Source organism: Acartia tonsa, chromosome 11 (assembly GCF_053477335.1).
Source record: "Acartia tonsa isolate MP-2025a chromosome 11, ASM5347733v1, whole genome shotgun sequence".
NCBI lineage: Eukaryota > Metazoa > Arthropoda > Copepoda > Calanoida > Acartiidae > Acartia > Acartia tonsa.
Window position 1 is genome coordinate 48,438,658 of NC_137270.1, and position 26,843 is coordinate 48,465,500.

Consider the following 26,843-nt stretch of genomic DNA (forward strand, 5'->3'; position numbering starts at 1 on the left):
GGCAATCGGCACTGCAGGGGCTAGAAATAGGGGAAAAGCTACTGTAAAAATACAACTGAATACCCCTTAAGAGTCATTGCCACAAAAGGGACTACGCCAAAAGATGATTAGTTAATTTTGTTTACAGGAAGAATTGAAACTGTTTGAGCTTTTAGATTACCTTGTAAATCTATATCAGATTCATCTTGGTTGTGTATATCATGTTCTTCTCTCATCTTTTGTTGAACAAGAGAATTTAGAAGACCCATTATGATTCTTCATTCAGATGATAATTTAAAGATATAATTTGAATTTAATAATTTGATTAAATCAATGTAAAAACAAATTGGGGAATGGAGCATAAAATCCAATCTACATTAAATTTATTATCATAAGTAATATGTTCCAATGAAATTTAATTTTAGGTTTTGTTTATCTTACATTAAAAAAAAAGTTAAAGGCAATACATTTTGTCTCAATTATTTTATGTACTTTCTCCTTATTCAAATAACTCAATTTACAATATCATTCCTATTGTTTCTTAAGCTGAAATGTTTTGAATGTTTGAAAAGGTATGTCAGTAGGAATATTGCTGGAAAAGAAAATACATTTGCCATAATTCCAATAATAACCTAAACAAAATATTTTATTATAAATCTTCTTTTGTATGAAACATTAATGGAAAATAGAAATACCTCTCTCACAGATAGTTTAACAATTCCCAAGTCTACATACTGATAGTCTCTGAACATCATAGAAAAGTATATTTATCATATGCATTTATGAAAATTTTAATAAAATAATTGTTATTTCTGGCATTGTATTATAAACAGCTTTCTGCAGATATAAAATGTACAATTTTAAGATAAAATCCAGTTTTTTTAGCCCCTAGATGCCAAAGGCACTGGCTAAAAAAATCTAATTTCAATCTTATGATTGTACATTATATATTTGTAGAAAACTGGATATAATACAATGCTAAGCATTATTTTTGGTATGGCTGTGAAGTGGTATAATCCACCAGATATTAAACCGTTTTGAGGCAATAAGGGAATAGTTATTTCTTGCATCGTATTATAAACGGCTTTCAGCAGATATAGAATGTACAATTATGAGATTAAAACTAGTTTTTTTAGCCCCGAGGTGACGAAGTCACCGGCTAAAAAAACTAGTTTTAATCTTATGATTGTACATTTCTATATTCGTAGAAAGCTGGATATAATACGATGCTAGACATAGTTTTTTCGTATGGATGAGAACCGGTTCCTATCCACCGGATTCGAATGAATACGAGAAAACTACTTACTCAACTTTTGTTATGCTGTACCAAAAAGCATTGCCAAGCATTGACACAAATAGAAAAGTAAAGCAGCAGGCAACTCTTTGACACCTGTATAATAAATTTTTGAATTTTAATAGATAATTACTTTTTGAAAATGCTAAATTTAGTCAAAACATATTTAAATTTAGATTTTGATGACAATGTTACCTTGTGTATCTAGATCTTGGTGGTCTATCAAAAGCAGAAGTCCAGAGATGGTTTTGTTTCATACTTCTCATCTTTTGAGTATGAAAGTTTTGTATTAAACTAACATTGTTTGAATTTACTGGTATTGTTCTCTCAATCTACAAAATAATAATCTTTCAAGATAAAGCTTAAAAATACAAATGAAATACATGATTACTACAAATAAAAAAAAGAGAATACCAATCCATCTCCTTTTTCAAGAGCAAGCCATTTATTACACACAAACTGATAGTTTACTCCTGTATTTATATCCTAAAAAATGTATACATATATAATAAACATACAATTTACAAAAATCAATAGAAATTAAGTTACCTTTACAACAATGCCGCTTAAAAACCATGAGGCGTAATCACCTATGCCAGAATTATCATGCCAAACACGAAAAAAGTTCAAGTCTCCAAGAGGTCTAAAATATTTTGTTTTATTTTTTTATCTCTGGATAAGTAATAAGTTAAATAAGATATATGTGAAGATTTTTTTTTTTTTTTTTTATTTTGATTGGAATATTAGAAATATAGCCTTTTTAGACAGCCTTTTGTTTTTAAATACCTTATTGTTTAAAGAGATAAACTTACAGAAGCTATCTCATCCAATATGCAGAGACGAAAAATGTCTTACCTTTGACAAGTCAAAATAAAACTCTTCATTCCTCCTTTCTTGAAATATTCTGTTTTAGAACAAGGGAACCTTCTTATGTCTGTTTCATTTCTAGAATAATATTTCATAATAAGCTATATTTGTAATGATTGGTATAGTATCAGACACCAAATTTCTTATTGTGGTATTTAGTCTCTAGAACATTAACAAAAAAATGAATTTTTAGGAAGTATTTAGAGGCAAGGTAAATCACTTTAATTTATTAGATTCTATTTTTTTTGCCTTAATGTTTTTGAGAATAATAAATATTAAAACTTTTTACCTATCTCCATTAATAACAAAGTATATATTTGATTTGCAGGTTGCCTGGCTTTTATTTCCTAAAAAAATATTTTGTATGATCTGTGATTAGAATCATTTCGTAAGAAAATTCAAAAGTTTATACCTGTAAAAACTATAATCTCATAGACATATGTATCAATTTCTAACTTATTATCCTCAAGACATATGCTTGACAAGTTCTAAAGTTTATAATTGGATTATGGTACTCACAAAAAAAGTTTATAATAATTATCTCTCGCATCATATTATAAACAGCTTTCCGTGGATATAGAAAGTACAATTATAAGATTAAAACCAGTTTTTTAGCCCCAAGATGCTAAAGGCTCAGGCTGAAAAAGCTGGTTTTAATCTTATGATTGTAAATTTCTATATTTGTAGAGAACCTGATATAATACAATGCTAGACATTGTTTTTTTGTATGGATAAGACCGCGTTCTAATCCACCGGTTTCAAATGAATATGAGAAAAAATTTATAAATATATACCTTTGTGTCTTTGTGATCCATGAATCTTGCTCCAATTAGAAATATTGTGTAACATATAAGGGTTATGATTACAGTCATGTAGATGATTGTATTATCCTAAAATTATTTGAAATTATATCATTATTAAATATTATGAATTTTAAAAATACAAATAACACTTTATTTTAAATAAATTCAATATTTATTTACAACAGTTAGTTAAAAGTGTTTTATATTTTTACCTGAAAATCAGCTTCTTTTATGATAAAGTCAAAATTATATGGAGTTTCTTGAAAAAAGAATCCAGCACTAAATTAATATAGTTAATATTTTTATCTATGGCAAAACTAAATTACTCTTTTTATTGTTGTTTGAATAAAAATGGTACCTGAATAAAGTCATGTGAGAAGTTAGACATACAGTTTTTTCATAAGTTGTTTCTACAACTTTTATTCCACGACCTGTTATTCATAGATTAAAAGCCAATACTTTTGTCACTGTTATTAAAGAATTAGAATCTTTTTTACCTGTCCAAATGTTATGAATTTCATCCAAGTAATAACATCCAGAAGTGAAGATACGCAAATCATAATTAACTCTAAAAAAAAAATATAAAAGTTCTATTATAATCAGTTTATTGTAAATTATTTAACAAACCTAAAATTGTTAATCTTTGCTTTATCAAACTTTCCCTCTGTTATTTCTTGGTCAGATAATGATTTAGAAAGGTCAGCTACTGTAAGAAACCACCTATAACAATTTTAATTTGAGTAATGATTACAATTGAAGATGTTGTTAAAGGCATTTATTGAAAAATTTTGTACCTTCCTCCAGTTCTATTTTGAACCACTGAACTATCCAAGAACCAGTAAGATATATCTAAAATATGGATATTTACAAGAAAATGAAGTAATTATCAATTGTATTTGTTTGAAATCACAATCGTGAAAATTCAACAAAATTAAGTTGTTATACCATTTCTTGTTGGAAGATTTTTAAATTGAATTGAATACATAAAGCTTCTGTAGGTTGGTATTCTTTCATGACTAAAACAATAAAATTTTATGCAACCAAAAACTATTTTACCACTAAACAATTAGTTTACACAACACATGTAAGTATTTCATTGCATTAGTTTTAAAAGTTTTACCTTATAAACAAAGTTAAGTTGTGGCTCTCTGATCCTTTGACTTTCATTTCCACAGTTATGGTGGAATCAGCTTTAGGTACAGGAACAAGGTGGGAAATTGGAACCTGTCAAATTTAAAGTTAACAATATAGATTAAAACCCAAACAAATAGATTTACAATCACACCTGTCTTTGAGTCTTAGAAATGCTGATTGCATCTGTGAATGTGGGTTTCTTAGGATTTTTCAGATTTCTAGGAATCTCAATTCTTATACCAGGATTCACTAAAATATAAAATATCAATTATTAATGAATGTAATTTTAAAAAAAGATCAAATTTAAAACAATTATTAAATAAACCTGATTGTGGAGGGTCATATATACCAGTGACATCTGAGGGTTGGTGAACCCTATCGGATAATTTTACTTCTACAGCAACAGAATCTGGACTAATTCTGTCTACATATTTGGCAGTTGTCTAAATTGAAGTGAATATACAATTATTGGGATCATGGAAAGAAAACAGAGAAGTGGGTTTTGTTGTATTTTCACTGTAGCTTTTGATTATTTTAGGTTAGTTTAGATAAATGTTAATAATTGCCCTAGAGCGTTAGATAGAGTCCCTTACAGGAGAATAAAGACGAATATAACTTACTCTAGGGTTAGAGTTGTAGACAATAGCAGATATACCAACAGGTGCATTACAATTGCCCTTTTGCTGATTTTCCAAGCAAAACTAATATTAAATATGTTATTAACAGAAGATGATAATTTTATTATGCAACAATATTCATTTTAGATGCAAAATGTATCTTATGTTTAATACCTCATCTGGTAAATCTATTACAACTTTAGTATTGGGAATTTCAAATGATTTCTTTGCATCTTCTCCACTAACAAGCTTTGTGAAGATCTAAATGTTTATCAGCTATCAATCTTAATTCTAGCATCAAAGTATGAATTGATTTTCTGTATAGAATTTACATATTCTTTCTCCTAATCAAGAACATTTTATAATTAAGCTTTATAGGAATATAATTGAACCTTAATATCATCAGTTTCCACTAGAAATTCCTCCCCAATAACAGACTTTGATAATATTAATGCAGCTAAGTCTTCAACCATATCAGTAGCCTTGGTACCAGTAACTCCACCTATAATTTGAATAGATTATGATTTTTAAAAAGAATAATAAATTTTATTGATTCCTTCATTAAAAAAAAAATAAACTTACTAGCTATTTGAGTAGCTGCATGAAGACCTTTACATTGCTGAGCTTTTGGATCTACAGGAACAGTCATTGAATCTTGAAATACATTACATTATTATAGTAACCCAATAATACCAATGAAAGATACAATTTAATGTATGGCAAAAAAATACTTACAATCATCCCCAATCTCTGTCTCATAATCAGTGCCAGGTTTCTCAGCATTGTATTTATCAATGGGAGAAATACTTGCGCACAATTGTTCAGAATCATCAGTTTTGGTTGCTGTTGATTCATCCTTCTTCAAAATGTCTAACACTTTTCCAATATTTTCTACACACAAAAAAGAAAAATCCAATATTTCCATCATTGTAAAAATTTTAAACTTTGGAAAATTGATATTTACCTACAATTGAAGTTGCAACTGGCAGTATTTCAGTAGGTGTTGAAATATCCATAGTTTTCAAAGCTGCAACTGTATCCTATTCATTAAAATAATTCTTTTTTCAAATCTTTAAGGTAAATCATTGTAGAAATAGAAAATTACCTCAGTAATGTTTATAACTTTTTCAGTCAACTCTAATCCAATTGTAGCTTTGTTTGCAGAATCACTTGTATCTCCTTTTTTAAAATAATTAATAAAGATTCTATTTCATTTTACAAATTTTATCAGCTTTACCTAATACGTTTGAAACTGTTTGTGAAACAATATTAGCTCCATCTAATGTTGTTATAAGATCCCCACCATTTTCTTCAATAGATACCATAGCATCAACTTTCATCTATATGGATAATGTGTCAATATTATTGACTGAGATTACTTCTGTGTATTTTTATCATACCTGACCCAATGAAACAGCAACTTTTTCTGCCTTTTCTTGTGGAGAAAGAATTTCATTTTCTGGACTGTTTTCCACTTAAATTAAATGAAGATAAAAACATTAAGTATTTTTAAAAATATAGATACTTCTTACATACTAAAGCAGTGTCTCCAGTAGATTTTATAGCCAATTGTGCTGCAATTATAGCAGCAACCAAGTTGATGTCTCCACTTGCCTGAATAAATATATAAAAAGAAAGATTAGATAAAAATTTACATATTATACTTCAAAGTAATAGTAAATAATATTACTTTTGCTTGTTCAATGAACCCACTATCTTCCAATTGTTTCAATTGTTCAGCAGTTGGCAAACCAACAATAGCTGTTTCTTGCAGAACTATAAATATAAAAACATTTAGTAGACACAGGAATAAGTGTGCAATAATTTCACCCATTAATTCACCCCTTTAACCAACTTCCCTTTTATTTCATCTGAAACTAGTTTTATTATTTTCAAAGATTATTTATATTATAAGACTTACCCGTTTCTTTTATAGCTCCATTTACATCAGTTACTAACACTTTAAAAGAAAATGTTCCAGGTGCCAATCTGAAATGCAATTTTTTTAAAAATAATTAATTTTCAAAAAAATCATTTTATCATTTATGTGTTGATTCTAAATTTACATTTAAAAGATAAGAAAACAATTATTTTATCCATTTACCTAAATGTAGAAGGCTCATCAGAATTAAATCTAGACACAACAATAACATTTGATTCTTTTCCTGTTCCATCAATAACTGAAAAATTAAAATTAAGAATTAAAGATTGTTTAAAACTCTGCAGTAACAAGATAAATACCTAAGAGTTTGTATGACCCTATTCCAATATCCTCAGGATCCATCCAGCCATCACATGACAGTACCAGTTCATCTACAAGGCTAAATAGATAAAACTATTTTTATAAAAACAATTATTTTAAATTTATTTAAAAATATAATTTATAGTGAAAAATCTAATAAGATCCTTTTTAACTAAATTCCTGAGACAATCGATATATAATTGATTGGATATTGTGACAGTGGAAAACTTTTGTTGATTCAGGTTGCTACTAAAGTCTACATGTATTGGTCAGCAAGTTCCTGCAGTGGGTAGCTGGGGTATTTTATTTTTATTTTTTATCCCTGAATTCTATATCTATAGATAATACCTGGTTACACTACTCAGTACCACTGGAGACTTTGTTGAAATTCTACATGATCCACCATATGGAGCCTTGTTCAGTTTCAATGTGAGATATATAAAACCTTAAACCAGATTAATCAAATTTCTAAAATTCATTCCATTATTAATATTTGATGGATAAGAACTGGTTCTCATCCATATTATATCCATTTTTCTACAAAAATTAAAAATGTAAAATCATAAGATTAAAACCAGTTTTTTAACCTGTGTCTTTGGCATCTTGGGGCTAAAAAAACTGGTTTTAATCTTATAATTATACATTTTAAATCTGCAAAAAGCTGTTTATAATATGATGCAAGAAATAACTATTATTTTATATGGATAAGATTACTGACAAATTGTGTTTTAGTACCTGTGTCCCCATTTCCATTTGTAGCAGTAAGTTTGATATCATATGCATCATTTTCAAAATCAACAAAGAACTTTTGTAATATGCCTAAATGGTAAATATTTCTATATAGAAAACATAAATATTAAAAGAAACATATAAAGATACTACCTAAATCAGATTTACATACAAGTTGTCCACTAGAAAGCTTGCTGCAACCAAGACTGTAACTTGGATCTGATAATTCTAGCAATGTTGTAGTCATTCCAGTTTTAAATATTTCCCATTTATATGCTAAAGGCTCTGTGCAATCACTTCCCTTTAATAAAAACTCTTTTTTTACTATTATTGATGGTTATAAATTCAACACAAATAAATAACATGAATAGAAATATTTATTTCATATAATACTTACAAATTTTGATGAACACACTGCTCTTAAACCTAATCTTAAATTAGGATTGATACACTGCTCTCCTAAAAATGATTTTATTTTATGGCTGTATGCATAAATAATCTTAACAAATCAAAATATGTTAATAATACTGTTGGAACATTTAACTAGTTTACCTTTACTGTTTGTGAAACACATTGAAGGATCTGAACAGACAACTTCCAATATAGGTGGGACACCTATAACAAATAACATTTAAAGGTGCCCTTCATTAAAAATTTGATTTTCTAAATGACTGCCACCTATATCCTTATTTACAAAATATGATTGTATATATACATTTGAATAATTAAAAAGTTACAAGCATTTTGAAATGGTCTGTATTGGGGAAAAAAACTCGCACATTTACCAGCCATAAATAAAAAAAGATACATTATATTAGATCCTTTGTAAGTAGAAAAGTGATTAAATGAAATTATAGCAAATATTCTAAGCATTCAAAGTAAAACCCTTTAGATAAAATATTAAAAATAGGTCACATCTAATTTTGTACAAAATTTAATCATTTATTTCACATAAGGTGAGTATAATTTTTCTTATTATATTTATTTCTACAGATGGTCCATTCTAATTTACTGATAAGATGAAGTGTTTAAAATTTATGTGTTACCTGTTACATAGCTAACAATAACAGATGAGCTTGCATTTCTAAAACAAAAGATATAAGTAAATAATTTGAAAAGTTGTATAGATTAGATATTTAACTTACTTACCTTCCTGCCTTTCTGGCAATTATTTTGAATTCATAATCCTGAAATGAAATATGTGTATTCTTCATATAGGTTTAGCAGCTTTTAAAGTATTTTCAAGACAATTGATTCTATTTAATGCTTTAATCTATTTTTTATCATATTTACTAATATGTTTAACCTTTCCAATTTCAGTTAGGATATCAGTTTTTATGTTTAAAATTCCTTCTGTTTGTTCTTCTTTATCCAAAATTCCTAAAATGAAGGAATATATTTTTCAATCTCAAATTATAAAGCTATACTACACAATTCTAATAGTTTAAGAGTTTCTGTAAAACAAACACATGTTAACTGTTGGTTACATGGGGTGAGGAGAATCTACCCTTACTTTCAATTCTAGTTTTTACAAATATTTTTGGGGAATCAATTTTCCTACAGTTGATTTCTCTTTAGAGGGTGGTGGTTCCCTCCAACAAAACAGTTGTAATCCTCCCAGAATCTATATATAGCTTCACAAAATATATCAGTTAACTATTCAGCAACATCCTTTAGTACAAACAGACTAATAACTATTATATGGATTATTACCTGGTCCTGTTCCAAAGCATCCTCCTAGTGAGATATCAGATAGTTTTTCTTCTGGTATGGTGTGATTGTTGGCTGTATAGAGATCTCCACTTCCCAGCACAGGATATACCTCATGGCTTTCCTTGCATAGCCAAACAAACTCTATACCTTCCATCTTTAAAAAAAATTAGTTTAACAAAATGAACTTGTGGCTTATTCCATAGAGGTAATAGGGCAATGTTTTCTCACACAATTAATTATGATTTCTCTCCTTGTCTCACTAGCCTAAAACCTTTGCAAACTTTTCTAAAAATGTTATAACACTCCAGCCAAAAACAAATCACTACTTTTAGGCTTTATAGATATTTTGCTTTAAAAATATATGTAAAGGAATTTCTTATTACCTTACTATCTGGGAAATCAGGATCATAGGCATATAGATAAGGTTCAAGCACAATATCTTGTCCTACACCTCTGCTAACTGCAAATAACATTCTTCATAAATATAATACTAAAATAATTTCAAAATAGAAAATAAACTACAAAAAATACACTAATTGTACCTTTACTGGGAGAACCAGTCATAATTTTAGCCACTAGTGGTGAAGGATAAATTTCAATGTAGGTAAACACTGTCCTTTCAAATGGCAGTTTACTGAAAGCAGAAGACATTAGATATTTAACAACTGGCTACCTCCTAAATTACCTCATATGGGCAGGGTTGCTGTAAGTAACACCCATCAGACAACCAACTCTTTGATTGCACAACCTTTGTCTGAGAAGTTCTAGCTTGGTAATGAGTTGTGCCTTTTTTAGGCCATGGCATTCCCTCTAACTATCTGGTACACATGACATAGTAGCAGCAGGAACCATTTTTAAAATATTTTGTTATGACATGGTGTTAAGCAGAGTTTCGAACCTATCACCTATATGACATCCTGAAGATGTGCTACTTGTTGAGCCACGGTTGCCAGTTAATAACTTGCAAATATATGTTGATTGAAAATAGCACTTACTGTGTTAAACTAGGATCCCTCATATCTAGATCCCACATTCTTGCTGTGAATGTAAGCTTGTAGGTCCCATATAATAATCTCAAAGGTGGTATTATCAGCTAAAAATATATTAACTTAATCTAAATTAAAGGTGTTTTTATAAAGTCTTTTTGAAATAAACAAAACCTTATTTCTTTGATATGTATCTTCAGCTACAGTATGACCAGTTATTTCAGTCAAATTCTCTGCACCATTAGTGATGTTGACATCAGCTCTATAAAATCTCCAAAGCATACTAGAATAAAGCGATATTAAAAATATTTTGAGGGGGTCATTTTTTTCTAGTGGTGATTTTTCTTTAGAGGCTGATGGTACCCTCCAACAATATAGTTATAAAATTCCTCAAACCTATGAGAAGCATCACTGTAAAGGAGAACAATATTGGTTAGGCAGTAGTTAAATCCTTTTGTAACAGATAGACATCTTGTTACTTTTATATAAGGTTTTTCCAATATATTTGGATGGAGATTGGAGGGTTACTTAGCTAACACAGCTATCTAAGAGACTATAAAATTCAGAAAAATGAAATGTCATATTTGAAATATATTGGCCTTTTTAATCCCCATAGCTACCTACTTAAAAGGATGGAAAACTTGGAGGAATACTTTGACTTACTTTCTATTATAGACAGTTCCACAGTCTAGTTCAGCCTTTGTTTCTATAATAATTTCTTCTGACCTCATATACTTTGTTGGTACACGATTATCAGAGGCATTGAATGGAATACTGTAATCAAATGTACAAATGTTCTTATTGGAAATGCAAGAGAAAAATGAAAATTTCATCTGGGAGAAAATTATTACTTGAAAGTTTAAACTACTTATTTATAGAATCTATAAATAAAAATTTCAACAAATAACTGAAATTTATATTAACATACAATTGTACATTTCCTCAGTTTTGGTGGTCTACAAATAGTGCTGGAAACTATAACTTGTAAACTATAGCTTGTTGGCTCATCAGACTTAAAATTAATGTATTATTAAAATGTTTTATGGCAGAAAGTGATTTTAAGCACCTTTCAGTAGTGAATTTGAGTATTTTTTGGTGAGTTTACTAGGTTTCTGTTTAATTTAGTAATGTTAACCCATTAGTGCCGAACCGGGCAACAAAACCCGGTTCCGAGAAATGGAAAAAAAAACGGTTTCCGGCTTCATAATTGCATCATTCTTAGAATGAATCCCCCCTCTACTACCCTGACTTTCATTTCCCCCTGGAGCAGGCAGTTTAGCTTACTTCCGTTTGCTGGTATAGCTCAACAAAATTTGAAAATCATGAAAATTCAAAATACCCCTTCTAACTTTTTTGTTTTTATAGTAAAGTCGCTGATTTTTTTTGTGAAATCTAATGTTTATTGACAAGTACATCTATTTGTGAATTCGTTTTATTCAAATTATAATTTTTTATATGATTTTTTTATCGTTTTTTTACGCCCTATTATGACCCGGTTCGGCTTGGCCATAAATACCCGAAAATTTTAAAACCCGGCTAGGTTTCGGTTTTACCCGGTTTTAACTTTTCAACCAATAAAGATAACAGTTTGCGTCATTAGTTAGGGTTTGAGCCACCCTAATAACCCTAGTAATCTCTATAGGTGTCACCCAATAGTTTTATGCTCGTTTTCTGATATGTAACACCCAAATTTTATATGTTCTTTTTTTGTAGTGTGTGTCTTTTAAAACTTCGAGCAACGGGTTTTTTTACCCGAAAACGGCGGCACTTATAGCCGAAACACTAAATTTGAAATAAATCGCTTCGTATTATACTTGTAGCTCTTTAGATTACATGAGGCTGTGTAGTTTTCAATTACGGATCGTATCAAAGTTCTAAAAAGTGTTCATCTCACTTTTGGCGTTCAAAAATTACATTTTTCGATTTTTGGTCAAAATAACCAGGTTTATACAGGTCAACCGGGTTTTAAAACTTGGGGAAAGCACCAAAAACGGGTGTTAATGCCTGGTTGGTATTTATGGCCAAGCCGAACTGGGTTTTTTTGCAACTTTCCTGTGCACGCCACTAGAGCAAAACAAAAAAATACGAATTCCGTTTTGACCATTATAAAGCTTCCCTGAAACTTACAGCTCGATCGGCCCATAAAAGTGGCGCTCGGCACTAATGGGTTAATTTAAAAACTAAGTTTCGCCATTGTTTTATATAAAAAGATTAAATATTCAAGGATGTTAAAGAATATATTTTCAAATATTTTATTTAGTTCAAACAATCTCTAGCTGTCTTAAAATGAGTTATTTACTAAAACTTATATATAGAATATTTAATAAAAGAACTAATAAAAAGACTATTAAACAAATCTACACCTGTTTATTGAATGCAATCCCAGAAAGATTGTATACTCCGTTTTCCCTAAAATAAGTAAAATTATCTTACTTTTTATCTGTTTGCAATAATATTTGTGAATGAAAAATATTTTCTAAACAAAGTTAGTTTTAAATAAAATAAAACCAGTAGGAGTGTTGTGTGATGAATGGAACTGGTAAGGCATCAACAATTGGATCATATTGTATTGTGGGCATCCATTCATTACAAAAATTTGCATCTCCATATGCTCTTTTAATACCATCACTGAAAAATATATATCTAGGGTTAGAATACGAATTATGTAAGAGAATGGAAAAAAGCAAGCTACAAGGTATAAACTTACTTATAATCAACTACCAAGCAAGTTCCTGCACCAACACTTTGGAATCTAAAACAGAGACAAAAAAATATATTTTTTGTTCAATTTACACTTTTTATATAACTCGGTTTGGATTTAATGAATATATTGGTACCTGAACTCAACATTTTTAGGTTCTTCTTTCTTGGTAACAATTTGATAATCATCAATCAAAAGACCGGTAACCTATTTTGGTAATGACAGTTTTAAATGTATATTCTTTTATATGATTTATAAATACAGGGAAAACTCCATATAAAAACTATACACTTACTTTGCCAACAATCTCAAAAGTTATTTCATATGCTGACCAATTTTGTTGAGCACTATTTGTTGCTTCAAATTTAACATTGTAAATTGTTTCCTAGATTCAAAGCAAAAAATAAATAAAAATCATTAAAGATATATAATTACTATAATTGGGCTCGATATAATTATCTCGCTATTGGCTAGGTTTATTCAATGTTTTATCTACTTTCTTTTGTTTATCTGAATTCTAACTATTAACCCTATTCTTCCATTATCTTCTCCCTGGCAATTTCTTTCTTTAAACTAATTTAGGAACTTAATATTTTTTATTTCAAATTATCGTCCTGAAAGGGTTAAAATGTTTAGTTAACTGTTAAATTTTTGTTCAATATATGACCACATTACGCACGTATCGCTAGTATCAAATTATTTTAAAACTAAGTTTTCTTTTATTTACTATATTATAAATTTAAATTTTCTGTTTTATGGATAGAAATTTAATACTTCAATATGATTCAAATAGCAACATGAAATAGAAAAAATTATTTTATTCTTCATACAGTAAAATAATGGATCTTATTGTTCTGGTCAATGAGAGTTTATTACGGATTATTGGAGCACTATGAGTTTTAAACATGTATTGCTTGAAAAACTTGAACTCATATATAGACATTTATTTCCTATATAGATCTGTCATGGAGCTTGATAAAATAAAGCAGGCTGTTTTGTAAATGTTAAAAATTGGAAGATTTCATTAAACAAAAGATCCCGCAAATATAAGTATTAAATAGAAAATTGTTTAGATTTACTTACATATGAAAAGTTGAAGTGAAGTCTGAATTCTCTAGCATTGAATTTGTTAGTAACATTGTAAGTTCCAAGATCAGTGATTGTTCCATTTGTTACATTTGTAACTTTAATTTGTTCTATAGTGCCTATGAGTATGAAAGTTATCAAATAATGTTATTTCATAATTTTTATAACATACATTTTTTTATAATTTTAGTTCATTTCATTGTTTGGTTGCAAAGAGTATTACTTTTTTCTAAAATTGACAGTTACCTTTTGCATAATCAAAGAAAAAAGAAACTTTTCTGTCTAATGGAAGCTGATTTTTGTCTGGGCCCATTGCAGCCATGCCAGGATCAGTATCTTCATCCTTTCCTTGGGGAATGTATTTAGCCTCAACCTGAAGTATAATATTTAATCATTTCTCCATTTATGATTTGGATAACATTACCATTACCTCTAAAGGGCGGGATTCTCCTTTGATTTAAGTGATCATCTAGAGAATCCAAAGCATAAACCACATGTAATGGGATGCTCCCAAGGATATTAGATTGAGTAACATTCATCCAACCATTTGATTGCATGACTTTTGTCTGAGAAGTCCTAACTGTGCTTTGTAGTGAGTTTATCCTGTTTATGGGCCAAGGCATTCGCCCAACTCTTACTATTTATGGTGTGCACCTGACATATTAGCAGTAGGAAGCATTTTTAATGTCTTTAATTTTTAATGACGCAGTGTCAGCCTGAGATTTGAACCTATCACCTCCTCAGCGACAAGCATATGCACTACATGTTGATCCACGATCATGGGTTATTTTTTGGATAGCATAACTGAAAATTACCCTAAAATCTTTAATATATTCATGCCACTCTTCATTAGCATCAGCACCAAGGAATTGTTCTGATACTTTGTTCCACATTCTACCAATATACATTTATTTTCAGTTTTGTGCATTTCATTAAATAAGTTTTTAATTAGATTAAGAAATCAATTAGATACAAAACTTACCTGCAAGTCAAATTATATATACCAGTCTTTAAATACATATGCTTTATTTTATATTTGATAGTATCACCTTCCGTTAAAGGGGTTTGATCATCCAATTCTGTAAAAAAGATATAAAATTAAATCATATACATTGGTATTTCTAAATTCTATCATACTTAAGGTTTTGGGACTAGAACCATCTCCCCAATCACATGAATAGCTTACTCCTGTTGGAAACAAAGCAGATGCACTATATTCCAAGAATGCAACAAAATCTAAAATAGTTTTTTTTTGTTATTGTTGAAAATATATTTAGAACTATTATTCATACTACATACCTCCATCTACATCAAGCCAAGAATCTTTAACATTTAGCTCCCAGTTCATTATAGGGGTTTGTATTTCAATAATTCTTAATTAAAATCAAATCAAAATATTGAAGAAACAATTGTAGATTAATAGTGGATTATTTCTTTTACTTTCTGTATTATATTTTTTAATTTCTAATCATATTTCTGTCTTACCTTGTTGTATTTTGTAAGTGATAACCCTCTGTGTGGTCTGTGTGAAGATTATATGCTGTTATGTATACTAAAAAAATATGAGAAAGTGATTTGTTTCATAAGATATATGAATATAATCTTTATGGTTTAACTTACTTTCATATCTGTCAGGAGAAGTGTAACTTTCAGTATATACTTTATTTGCAGGTCCAATGCTTCCTACAAAATTTCAAATATTAAAAATATCTTCCATGAAATAAGAATTATTAGAATGAAAACCTTTGATTGAATAATTGGTTCCAATTTCACTATTGAAGCCATTTGCACTGGTAGATGTCAAAGAATATGATACAGGATTACCAGCTGAGAGTGTAATGTCTATGGAAATCACTTCATTGACCTTGAAAAAATAAATAAATTTTACTTGTATGGCTTTGAAACCTATTTATATCCACTGGATTAGAAATGGTTCTCAGTCATATTTAAAAAAGTCAGGTATATCATCGTAATTTTCTACAAATATTCAAATGAAAATTCATATAATTCATACCAGTTTTGCTAGCCCGGTTTGTTTTTGACCCAGAGGGCTAACAAAGCTGATTTTAATCTTATTATTAATTTAATATGTGCGGAAGGCTGACTATACTATTTTGCAATAAATAACTATTCTTAACCAATGAAAACTTTAGATGACCTTTGCATAGTAAACTGTGGATGGGTCAGTCCAATCTAAGCCAGACTCCTGAAATTACCAAACATTCACAATCTACCTTAGACACTATTTTAGAATTTTTTTATTTAATAAGTCTACCTGAACAGTTTCAGGAAAATTTAACAGTACATTCATGTTTTCTATAGGAATTTGACATTCTGTTGTATTGGTTTTAATTTTGGAGGTATCTTTGCCCTAAATTAGATTTATTTTCTTCTGTGTTTCCATTTTTTTTTAAATCACTGATATTATTAATAATAAAATTTCAATTGTACAGAATTATAGATAAATATAAAAAAAACCTGTGCTGTAAATGTAATTGATTTTGCTATATCTGATTCTGTACATGTGTTTGCAATTTCATACATCTCCATTCTAAAATATAAAATTTTTGAAATTCAGCCACTTATTCTGGTAGAAGAACAAATCATTGTGACAAAAATGTACCTTACCTTGCTGCTATAAACTGTAAATAATAAATTCTTGATTGATTAACTGATCCTGTGTCTCCAAGGCCCTCACCCACATTACTAAATGAAACAGTTTAGGTAATCATATTATTTTAATTAAAGAGTTTAAATTTCTAGTTTTCAAGCTTCACAATATTTCAATATTATTGTATCTTTTGTGAATAATGTCATAAAAAAAAATAATTAATAACTATAACCTGTATAAAATCTGACCTCCGATGAAACCAACATATTCTCCTAGAAAAAGTCAACAAGTAAATGATTGCCTGTGATTCATGACGTGTGTCTGTGTCATAACACATAGCACAGTTGCTCATTGTCATGAAGGTGCTAAGTTTTGAATCTCAGCCCCTCCCGCATCATAAATAAAGATGTTAAAATGGTTCATACTCTGCTATGTCAGGTTTTCAACATAAAAAGTTAGAGTAGGGGGAATGCCTTGGCTTAAAACAGGCGCAATTCATTACCATGCACAGTTAGGACTTTATGTTACACTGCATTTAAAAGCAGAGAATGTTTAAGGTGGTGTGGAGAGGATGTCATATAGCAATACCAAAGCTAAAGTAATTTTCAAGAACTAACCTGGCTCAATTATAAATTCTGACGGCACTGTCCACTGAAAGGGTCCAGTACTTACTGTGGCAGTAAGACTATCACTTAACACTTCAAACATCTGGTCTAGATTCACAATAATGAAATTTATTTATTGATTTCATTCATTTCTCTTTCTTTATAAGACAATTTTTATCTTCAAACTTGGCGGTTTCTTTTGAAATTATCAAAAAAATAAATTTGTCAATTATAATTTTACTTTAGTTAAGGGCTGCTTAATTGTTAATAGTCAATTTCAAATATCAATTTTATAACAACTTAAATCTTACTTTACTTGTAAAAACCTAAGCATATTTAAAAGCATATGAGCACTTTAAGTCAAATAAAACTTACTGCATTCTGATGATACTGGGGAGTTTGAATCCTAAAATTTGAAAATTGTTTTTTCATACAATAATATATTTGTTCCATTTAAAAATCATTGTAAAACTCCAAGCGATTTATTTTTAAATGTCCCAAAGATTTTAAGGTGAATTTTCAATATTCCATTTAAATGTTGTATCATACCTGGACATATCCTGTTGGTATGATACATCCACTTATTTCTTTATATTTCTAAACAAAAATAAATATTGCAATTGATAATAGATAATAGTTTTAGTTTTAATTAACAATAATATATCCTTTTATGAAAGTAACAGGATGTTTGTCTGTCCTCCTGTACCAAAAATTAAAGGGTTTTTATCAATTTTTATCAATTTTTGGACATATGACTTCACCCTTCAAGGCCTAGTCAACAATGAACAATTGTTCCCAGAGGCTGAGCTGCTAGTATGGACTAAAAGTACAAATAAACACCTGTATTATCATAGTACCAGATTGTTTAGCCCACCCAAGGACTGTTTTCAGAATAAGCCTTGAATGTTCAGGTTGTCTTGTCATAACTATATCCTCGGTTGTATCTGCCATTGGCATCTGTATAATAAATACAAAATTAAAAGTTTTAGTAGTTATTTCTTGCATTGAATTATAAACAGCTATTAGCGGATATAAAATGTGCAATTATAAGATTAAAACCAGTTTTTTAGTCCTGAGATGCAAAGTCTCGGGCTAAAAAGACTGGTTTTAATGATTGTACATTTTTATATTCATATCGGTTTTGAAGCGATAAGAAAACAATGTTTTAAGAATGATACAAAAAGTTAATGATATATTTACCACATATGTTGAAGGTTCTAGCATTGGTTCACCCAGTCTTGGGGGACTGCGGCCAATATAAACCATTTCATAATCTGTAAATATAATTTAGTATAGAAAGTATTAAAAAGCCCAAGATATGCAGAAATTTTTATTTTTGTTTATTATTACCTGGAAACCAAAAAGTTTTAGTTGTTTGGTCATATGTGAGAGATGCATCTCCCTTGCTTCCCATCATAAGTACAGAACAGTAATATTCTTTATTCAAACTTTAAAAAATAAAACAGTTTAGATTGATTAACAGTTATTTATTGCATTGTAATATAGACAGCTTTCCGCAAATATTAGAATTACAGATTATTAGATTAAAATTAGTTTTGTTAGCCACAAGAAGCTGAAGGCCCAGTCTAACAAAACTGGTATTAATTTTATGATTAATATTCTAATATTTATGGAATAATATGCTATTTATGATTTTTCAGTATGTCTGAGAACAGGTTCTTATCAAGCAGATATGAAATGAAAATAATTTTATTTCAACAAAAAATCAAAATATAATTACTTAGCTACAATGTCACAGTAGACAAGTTCTGGATAATTGGGAACATTCACTAGAAAAATATTCATATCATACTTTTATTTCTTATCATTTTATTGAGTAACAAAGATCACAACTTCCATGAAAGCAAAGCTCTTAACCCTTAACGGTCGGGGGGGGGGGGCGTTGAACGCCCCCCCCCATCCGGTTTTTTCTATCTCATTTTCTGTGTGTGGAAGATAAAGAGCCCAAGCTGCTTGACTTTTTAAGTATGGGTATGACACATAACTGAGAGTTGGAATTTTTTGAATATCTCCATCCTGGCGGGCACAGGATGCCAGCAAACCTGGCAGGGTCATCCAGGTAAAGAGCAAAAATATTTTTTGACTAAAACAAAGCATTTTATCATACCATAATACTAAAAAAATCCTCTAGTAGTACATCCTTATATGAAATACAGGTGTTCAAGTCACTTTCAGGTTCCAGGTATGATCCTGCAGGTCCTTATCCTCCAGGTCTCCAGAAATCTTTAAAAGTCTCCTGTGGCCGCAATTTTTGACTTAGAGACTTCAAATTTTAAACTTAAGCTTTTCTGACATGTCTACATAACGTATTAAAATTTCATGAAGATCCGCCGCCGTTTTCCCGCCGACCGCCGACTGCGGCGGCTGGCAGCTGCCAAGTACAGCTGCGGCCGCTGAAATTTATATTTTGATATTTCAAATGTAAAATTTACATAAAGTTAAACATTTTCTGTAAAAAAATTTTTCTTCTAGCTTCAAAAATAAGAAAATTATAGCCGTTTGAAATTTTTAAGTAAAAAAAGACCTAAAAACAAAGGTTGTTAAATAAAAGGGTGAAGGAAGCGAAAATTGACTTAGACTTATAAAAGGTCGGAAATTCATTATCAAACAAGGGACTTGCACAAAAAAATTTAGCCCTCTAGCTCTAATGGGAACTGAGATAATTAGGGGGGGCGTTGAACGCCCCCCCCCCCCCCCCCCCGACCGATTAAGGTGCGGCTAGGGGCCCGACTGTAAAGGGTTAAACTGTAAGATAACAAACACTAACACCTATAGAATGTCAGAACTTAAAAAAGCAAACTAATGATGCATAAGTCTGAACAAAATTATAAACAAATTTGATGCAAAACTTCAAAATACAGGATACTGTTTAAGGACATACCTACATTGTTTAGACTTAATAATAAAAAATCAACTTTTTTGTATTAACTGGACGGATGGACAAACCAAACCTAATTATAGAAAAGCTTTGCTTTTAAAAAGCATATTTAATAAATTACTTTACCTTCAATAGTTTTTGTTGTTCGAACATTGTATTTGTCATCATACACTAATTAAATAAAAATTAAATATACAATTCATTTCAATAAAAAAAAATGTTTAAAACAAGTTTTCTACTAATATACAGTTATAAGATTAAAACCAGTTTGTTTAGCCCCTCATGGCCGAAGGCTTAGAAAAAAAATAGTTTTTATTATGATTTTATTTTTATATTCATATAAAACTGGATATAATAAAATGCTATACATAATTTTACAGTATGGCTGGGAACTGGTTCTAATACAGCGGATATGAATCGGTTTGGAAGCGATACTTGAACTGAACTCACATGAAACTGAATAATTGCCACCATAAATATAATCAGTTCTACTTGCAGCTTGTGAAAATTTTGCTCCAGTCACTAAAATGAAAAAAAATGCTTATTAAATTAAAAGAATAGAGCTTTATGTAACTTTTTCACAGGGCAGGGACCTAAACCAATTTGTATTGGGCCTGTGAAATGAGCTGATACTTTTGGAAATATAAACATAGCCAGATTTCAAAAAAGAGCAGAAAGCAATTTGCTAGCATATAAATAGGGTCTCTGACAATTTGGGGAAGATATATGTTTGGTTTGTACATTTATACTTTATATATTAGTAGCGGTTACACCCCTATAGGTCTCTAGGAGCACTTTATTTTGAGTGGAGGTGAGTCGACCACCCCCCAGTTTTAATTTAAGTTTATTTTTATGGAAGGGGGTGGTTTAATTTTTTTCAAAGGGCAATTTTTCTTTGGTGGTTGGTGGTACACTCCCCCAAAATAGTGATAAACCTTTCCAAAGCTATCCTGTAAAGTAGAACCAGATTGATTCAGCGGTTAGCAAGATCATTTCCTACAGACAAAAAAGCTTACTACTTTATATTATTGGATAACCTATTATTACAATATTTACCTCCATCATCTTCCCCAACTTTCATATACAATGTAGCTACAGCTAATGCACCTTCATAAGCTAAGCCTCCAGTGTTTACATTTGAAATAGCGATATCCTGAAAAAAAATGTATCAAGTATTTCTATAAAGTTGGGTGTAAGCTTTTATAGTCAAATGCTCTTATTAAGTCAAACTGATCATAATTAAGAACAGTTTGACAATTTCAAATTTTTACATTAGGTCATAAATGAGAACAGTTTAACTTAATAAGAGCATTTGACTAAAAAGTTGCACCATCATAAGCTATGCCTCCAGTGTTTACATTCAAAATGGCGATATCCTGAAAAAAGCGGGTAATTTTTTTCGTGTATTTCTGTAAGTTGGGTGTAAGCTTTTAAAGTCAAATGCTCCTAATAAGTCAAACTGGTCCTAATTTGTCATAGTTTTCTATTTTAACATTAGGTCATAATTGAGAACAGAGGAGAATTCTTAAAATTTCTTTTGCACCTTTAAAATCAGTTTGCTGAACAAAAATTTTAGTGAGGCAAAATTATCCCCTCAAAATTTTTAGTTAGCCTCACTGATTTTAGTGGGGCAAACTGATTTTAGTGAGGAAATTTTTTTAAAGAATTAACCTCAGTTTGACTTAATTAGAGAATTTTACTAAAAGGTTACACCATCATAAGCTATGCCTCCAGTGTTTACATTCAAAATAGCGATATCTTGGAGAAAAGTTGGTAATTTTTTTTCATGTAATACTTCAAAATCGATTAATTGGTTTTTCGTATTAAATTCAGTTGGGTGTAACCTTTTAGTCAAACTGTTCTTAATTATGACAAAATGCATACATATATAAAATAGTCATCATTTTGTTATGCCTCCATTGTTTACATTAGAAATAGCAATATCCTTGAGAAAAGGGGGTGATAATTTTTCTGTATTGCTTCAAAATTGATTAATATCCGGTAGATTAGAACGGGATCTCATCTATACCAAAAAATTATGTCTAGCATCATATTATATTCAGTTTTTTACAAATATAAAAATGTACAATCATAAGAATGAAGCCAGTTTTTTAACCAAAGTAATGACCTCTTTTGTAGATAAAAATGATTGTAATTTAAAATTTAAGAATTATTTTTGTAATACTATAGCTAAATACTAGCGGCTACGCCCCTAGAGGCCTCTACGGGCACTTGAGGAGAGTCGAATTTTAAAACCCAATTTCATTATTTTTGATTTTAAAAAAAAAATTTTTTTAATTTTTGGGGGAATTTTTTTTTGTGAAGGGGGAATTTTTTTCTAGGGGCGATTTCTCTTGGGAGGGTGGTGGTACCCTCCCCCAAAATAGTCATAAACCTTCCCGGGACCTATGAGAAGCTACCCTGTTAAGGAGAACCCGATCGGTTCAGTGGTTAGCAAGATCCTTCGGTACAAACACACAGACAAACACATAGACATCCTGTTACTTTAGTATAAGGATGACTTTAAAAAATCTTATTAAGAAAAGTTTGTCTTAATAAGAGCATTTGACTAAAGGTAACACCAAACTTTATGGAAAATACACCAAAATAATGACCCCCTTTGTACATAAAAATGATTGTAATTCAAAATTTAAGAATTATTTTAGTAATAATACAGCTAAAGATGAATTTTAGAAAGCTTATTAAGAACAGTTTGACTTAATAAGATCATTTGACTAAAAGGTTACTACCAACTTTATAGAAAATGCAGAAAAAAATTGCCCCTGTTTAGTTACTAATGATTGCAATATAAGAATAATTTAGTAATACTAATGTCAAAGATAAATTAAAAATAGTTTAAAAATAACTTACAGTAGTTACAGCAAGGTCAAAATCAAGGTTCATGACAGTTGGGTCAGTTTTGTCATACAATAAGGACATCTCTTTAGCTGGAACTTCAGCACTAAAAAAGCAGGGATGTAAAGGAATAATACTAAGGCCGATAAAATTATGTACATTCCCAATGATGATACACAAAAATACTTGTTCTGTTGATTACAATTAGTGATTAGTCTGGGAAAGGTTTATATCTATTTTGTGGAAGGATACCGCCATCTCCTAATTGTAATTGCCTCTAGAAAAAAATAACCCTCCCCAAAAACATTTTTTTCTTTTTTAAAACAAAATAAAAATTGAGTTTTCTAATTTAACCAACCCCGCCCCTTAAGTGCCCCTAGAGACCTTTAGGGGGCGTACCTGCTAGTAAATCAAATTTAGTAAAAAGAGATTTTAAACTAACCTGGATGGAGCCACTGCAGAAGAATCCAATGGAATTTGTGCCACCCCTCCACAAAATTTAGTAGAATCTCCAGTGCATGGGTAGCCAGAACAATGACTAGAGATAAACAAAAAAACTCTAAAAGCTTTTTTTATATTTACGGTCAGTCTGTCTTGCTTAGCTCTTTTATACATTTTAGAATTGTCCAATCCATTTCAAACTTTGCTTGAAGATTTATATTACTGTGTGTTAATTGTTAATTACTGGGAAAAGTCGACAATCTAAATATAAATTAGCTTCTCATAGGTCCTGGCAAGGTTTAAAGCTATTTAGGGGGCGGGTAACTACCCTCCCAAGATAAATAACCCTTTATTAAAATCAAATTCAGGTGCCTCTAGATACCTCCAGGGGCCTAGGCACTAGTAATATATAAAAAAATTTCTTGTATTCATTCGAAACAGATTAATATCCACTGGATTAGAACTGGCTCTCATCCATATGAAAAAGTTATGTCTAACATCATATAATATCTAGTTTTCTACAAATATAAAAATATGCAATCATAAGATTATAAGTACAAGTTTTTTTAACCTGTGTCTTCAGCAATATGGTTTTAATCTTATAATTGTACATTTCATATCTGCAGAAAGCTGTTTATAATACAATGTGAAAAACAATTATACCTGGGTTCTAACAGAGCTGTTCCTGTTGGTGGTTGATTCATACAAATACAAACTCCTTCACTAGTTAAACCTAAAATAAACTTATTATAAATTTGCACTAGGGGAATTTTTATCCATTTACTTTAATTTTTAAGTATTTAAATGGATTCTATTTCTCAAGACCTTTCCTGGGAGCACAATGAAGCATAGTCCTGATAATTTTTTTACCCCCCTAAAGATGGAATAAAAATCCCCTAATTTACAAATAAGCTTTAAAGTTTAATAATAATAATGACTTCAAAACCGATAAATAAGCGCTGGATTAGAACCGGTTTCAATCTAAACTATACTGGGAAAGCTATCTATAATACGATGTGATAAATAACTATTACCATAGTACTGTTGGAACCCAATCACTTTTCCACAGACACCTTTGCATATCTATTTAAGTAAAAAAATTTAAATTGAAGCTTTTCTATAATTAGACTTAATTAGTCCCTTAGTCCTTTATGTTAATTTAGACATATTAGAATTGTCCTTTTGTTTCCATACTTTGCATGATGATTCATGATGATACAGTTAGGTAAGAATTAGGAACCATAGCAACTTTGCAAGTGTTTTTTTAACTTTTTTGACTATTTGTAGGATATAAATATTAGATTTATCTAATTTTTTTAATAATGATTCCTAGAACATCAAGCTACATTATTGCATCTCAAATTTAACCCAAAAAATAAAAGTATATCATTTGACTGTTTCCTGTATTTAAGCAATTTTGCAAAATTAGAATGTACAATATTGTTTAGACTTACAAATTATTTATCAAGTTCTGACACTCTACAAGGGATATTCTTTTGTTTTTCCCAGGGGTAGCTATTCTAACAATCAATTCTACAAAAAAATCACAAAACCTTTAAAGAATTGCGGAAGCATATTTATATGAAACTGAAGAGGGTTGGGTAAGAAGGGGAGGAAAAGGGGAAGGGGGCAGTGGGAAATTTTCCTTTAGAATTGTTTGTCAGAATATCATTCCCTTTTATTTTTTCCTTTCTTATGGTTTTATGGATGTTGTTAATATACTTCATATTGTCAAAAAAAAAAAAACATCATTTATTTACTACTTAATGAAAATATTTACCTCGTGTGTCATATTTGCACTATCATAGTAGCCAGTACCAATATTTATTCCTGCATCTAAAATATATTAAATATCAAAGTAAAAGAATAGAGGGGGCACGAGCTATATGTTTCTATGCCCATGGAGTCGGGACCCTGTCCAGATTTTGGGTCTTTAAAGTCAGCCAATGATGGTGTAAATATAAATGCAGCCAAAAGAACAGAAAGCAATAATCTAGCAGACAAAAAGGTTCTCCACCACTTAAGCCAGATAGTTTTTGATTACACTTCATCTATACTTATATATTTATTTAATAAAAAAAGAAGGTCTGATTCAGTTGATTTTTATTTTTTATTTTGAGGAAGTTTAATGTATTTTTAAAATTTAAAAAGATAAAATGAGGGGTTTCAAAGTTTGAGGGGTTAAAAACTCCATTACCTCCCCCCTTACACGTAATTTTTTTCTCTGGGTAATATCTTTTTGGATATAGGGTGGTGGTACCCTCCCCCCAAAAAATAGTTATAAACCTTCCCAGGACCTATGAGAAGCTACACTGTAAATGAGAACCATGTCGGTTCAGAGGTCCTTCGGTACAGACAGACAGACACAGATTCTGTTACTCTTTTTATAGAAATATAAATAAAAATAAAGTTACTAGCGGCTGTGTCCCTAGCATTTAGGGGCTCTATTTTCAAAGGGTTGGGAAAGGACAGAAAAATAGCATAAAACCATCCCAAGACTTAATCTAATAATAAAATAGTTAAAACTGTCCCCGGACTTAAAATCTTAAGCTTCAGACAAAAAAACAGTATTACTTTATGCTATACTAGCGGCTTCGCCCCAAGAGGTATAATTACTCTTCTATTACCTACCCAGCAGAAAAAAATGCAAATGGATCGAAAATTTTCGCACCTATCCAGCAGAAAAAAATGCGAATGGATCGCAAATTTTTGCGATTAAATAACAAATTCGCAAAATTTACTCAATTACAAAAAAAATGCGGTTGGGGAATTTTTGGTTTTTGGGGGGGTTAGGGGTGTCCCGCCCCCTAAGAAAATAGCCTAAAACTACCACAGGACCAGTAAGTATATTCCCTAAAGAGTATAATCAGATCAGTTCAGTGGTTACCGAGATCTTAAGAAACTGACAGACAAACGGACGGACAGGCATCATTCTACTTTGTATTATATATGGTGAGTATTTATTTATTTACCTGGTAGAATACAAGTTTGAGTTTGTCCAAAGACAAAGAATACTGCCAGCTTGAAGTAAAGGAGTAAAAATACCCCATAATGTTTAATCATAATTGTTTTCTATGGCCAAAAAATAAAACATAATAAATACATCTATGTAGTAGGGTTGTAATTTATGAAAAGAACAAAAATCTTTAGTTATCGCAACCTAAATCTAAAATGGGAAAAAATAATTACAGTAATTTCCTTGAGCGGAAAAAAGCCTTGGCGATTAAAAAAGGTACTAATGAACCTAATAAAAGTGTCTGACTCTAATTATGACGTAAAA

The 26,843-nt window shown here is 30.1% G+C and overlaps 2 protein-coding genes and 1 long non-coding RNA gene across 3 annotated transcripts; all 3 read right to left on the bottom strand.

Moving 5' to 3' along the window:
* Positions 1–491: 491 nt before the first annotated feature.
* Positions 492–12,986, bottom strand: LOC145331343 (polycystin-1). Its single transcript, XM_080175961.1, has 50 exons — positions 12,873–12,986; positions 12,728–12,773; positions 11,293–11,376; positions 11,028–11,197; positions 10,539–10,647; positions 10,374–10,471; positions 9,921–10,012; positions 9,762–9,838; positions 9,379–9,532; positions 8,972–9,045; positions 8,815–8,852; positions 8,712–8,749; positions 8,218–8,280; positions 8,063–8,124; positions 7,819–7,966; positions 7,672–7,755; positions 7,285–7,381; positions 6,936–7,015; positions 6,799–6,874; positions 6,616–6,683; positions 6,385–6,470; positions 6,227–6,308; positions 6,095–6,168; positions 5,932–6,034; positions 5,800–5,873; positions 5,659–5,734; positions 5,430–5,585; positions 5,277–5,348; positions 5,087–5,196; positions 4,869–4,955; positions 4,698–4,778; positions 4,403–4,520; positions 4,229–4,326; positions 4,064–4,167; positions 3,889–3,959; positions 3,738–3,792; positions 3,571–3,663; positions 3,441–3,511; positions 3,302–3,374; positions 3,156–3,222; positions 2,935–3,030; positions 2,553–2,628; positions 2,430–2,487; positions 2,129–2,218; positions 1,823–1,916; positions 1,688–1,759; positions 1,469–1,605; positions 1,286–1,369; positions 675–723; positions 492–611 (listed from the first exon to the last, which is right to left on the bottom strand). Exons 1-50 carry the CDS (start codon positions 12,941–12,943, stop codon positions 492–494), a joined length of 4,356 nt encoding a protein of 1,451 aa, XP_080032087.1. The 5' UTR covers positions 12,944–12,986.
* An 86-nt stretch (positions 12,987–13,072) lies between these two features.
* On the bottom strand, positions 13,073–14,272 carry LOC145332142 (uncharacterized). Its single transcript, XR_013884034.1, has 4 exons — positions 14,149–14,272; positions 13,361–13,450; positions 13,202–13,272; positions 13,073–13,116 (listed from the first exon to the last, which is right to left on the bottom strand). It is a non-coding gene; the product is annotated as an uncharacterized LOC145332142 (long non-coding RNA).
* A 108-nt stretch (positions 14,273–14,380) lies between these two features.
* LOC145331344 (uncharacterized) lies at positions 14,381–26,631 on the bottom strand. Its single transcript, XM_080175962.1, has 29 exons — positions 26,536–26,631; positions 25,344–25,399; positions 24,598–24,646; positions 24,227–24,296; positions 23,565–23,660; positions 23,138–23,228; positions 21,323–21,419; positions 20,717–20,788; positions 20,393–20,437; positions 19,109–19,157; positions 18,718–18,815; positions 18,568–18,641; positions 18,208–18,324; positions 17,917–17,964; positions 17,743–17,773; positions 17,380–17,475; positions 16,995–17,034; positions 16,780–16,857; positions 16,630–16,702; positions 16,427–16,522; positions 16,310–16,357; positions 15,895–16,015; positions 15,772–15,834; positions 15,637–15,703; positions 15,451–15,524; positions 15,289–15,387; positions 15,134–15,230; positions 14,967–15,045; positions 14,381–14,524 (listed from the first exon to the last, which is right to left on the bottom strand). Exons 1-29 carry the CDS (start codon positions 26,624–26,626, stop codon positions 14,381–14,383), a joined length of 2,259 nt encoding a protein of 752 aa, XP_080032088.1. The 5' UTR covers positions 26,627–26,631.
* Between the last annotated feature and the right edge of the window lie 212 nt (positions 26,632–26,843).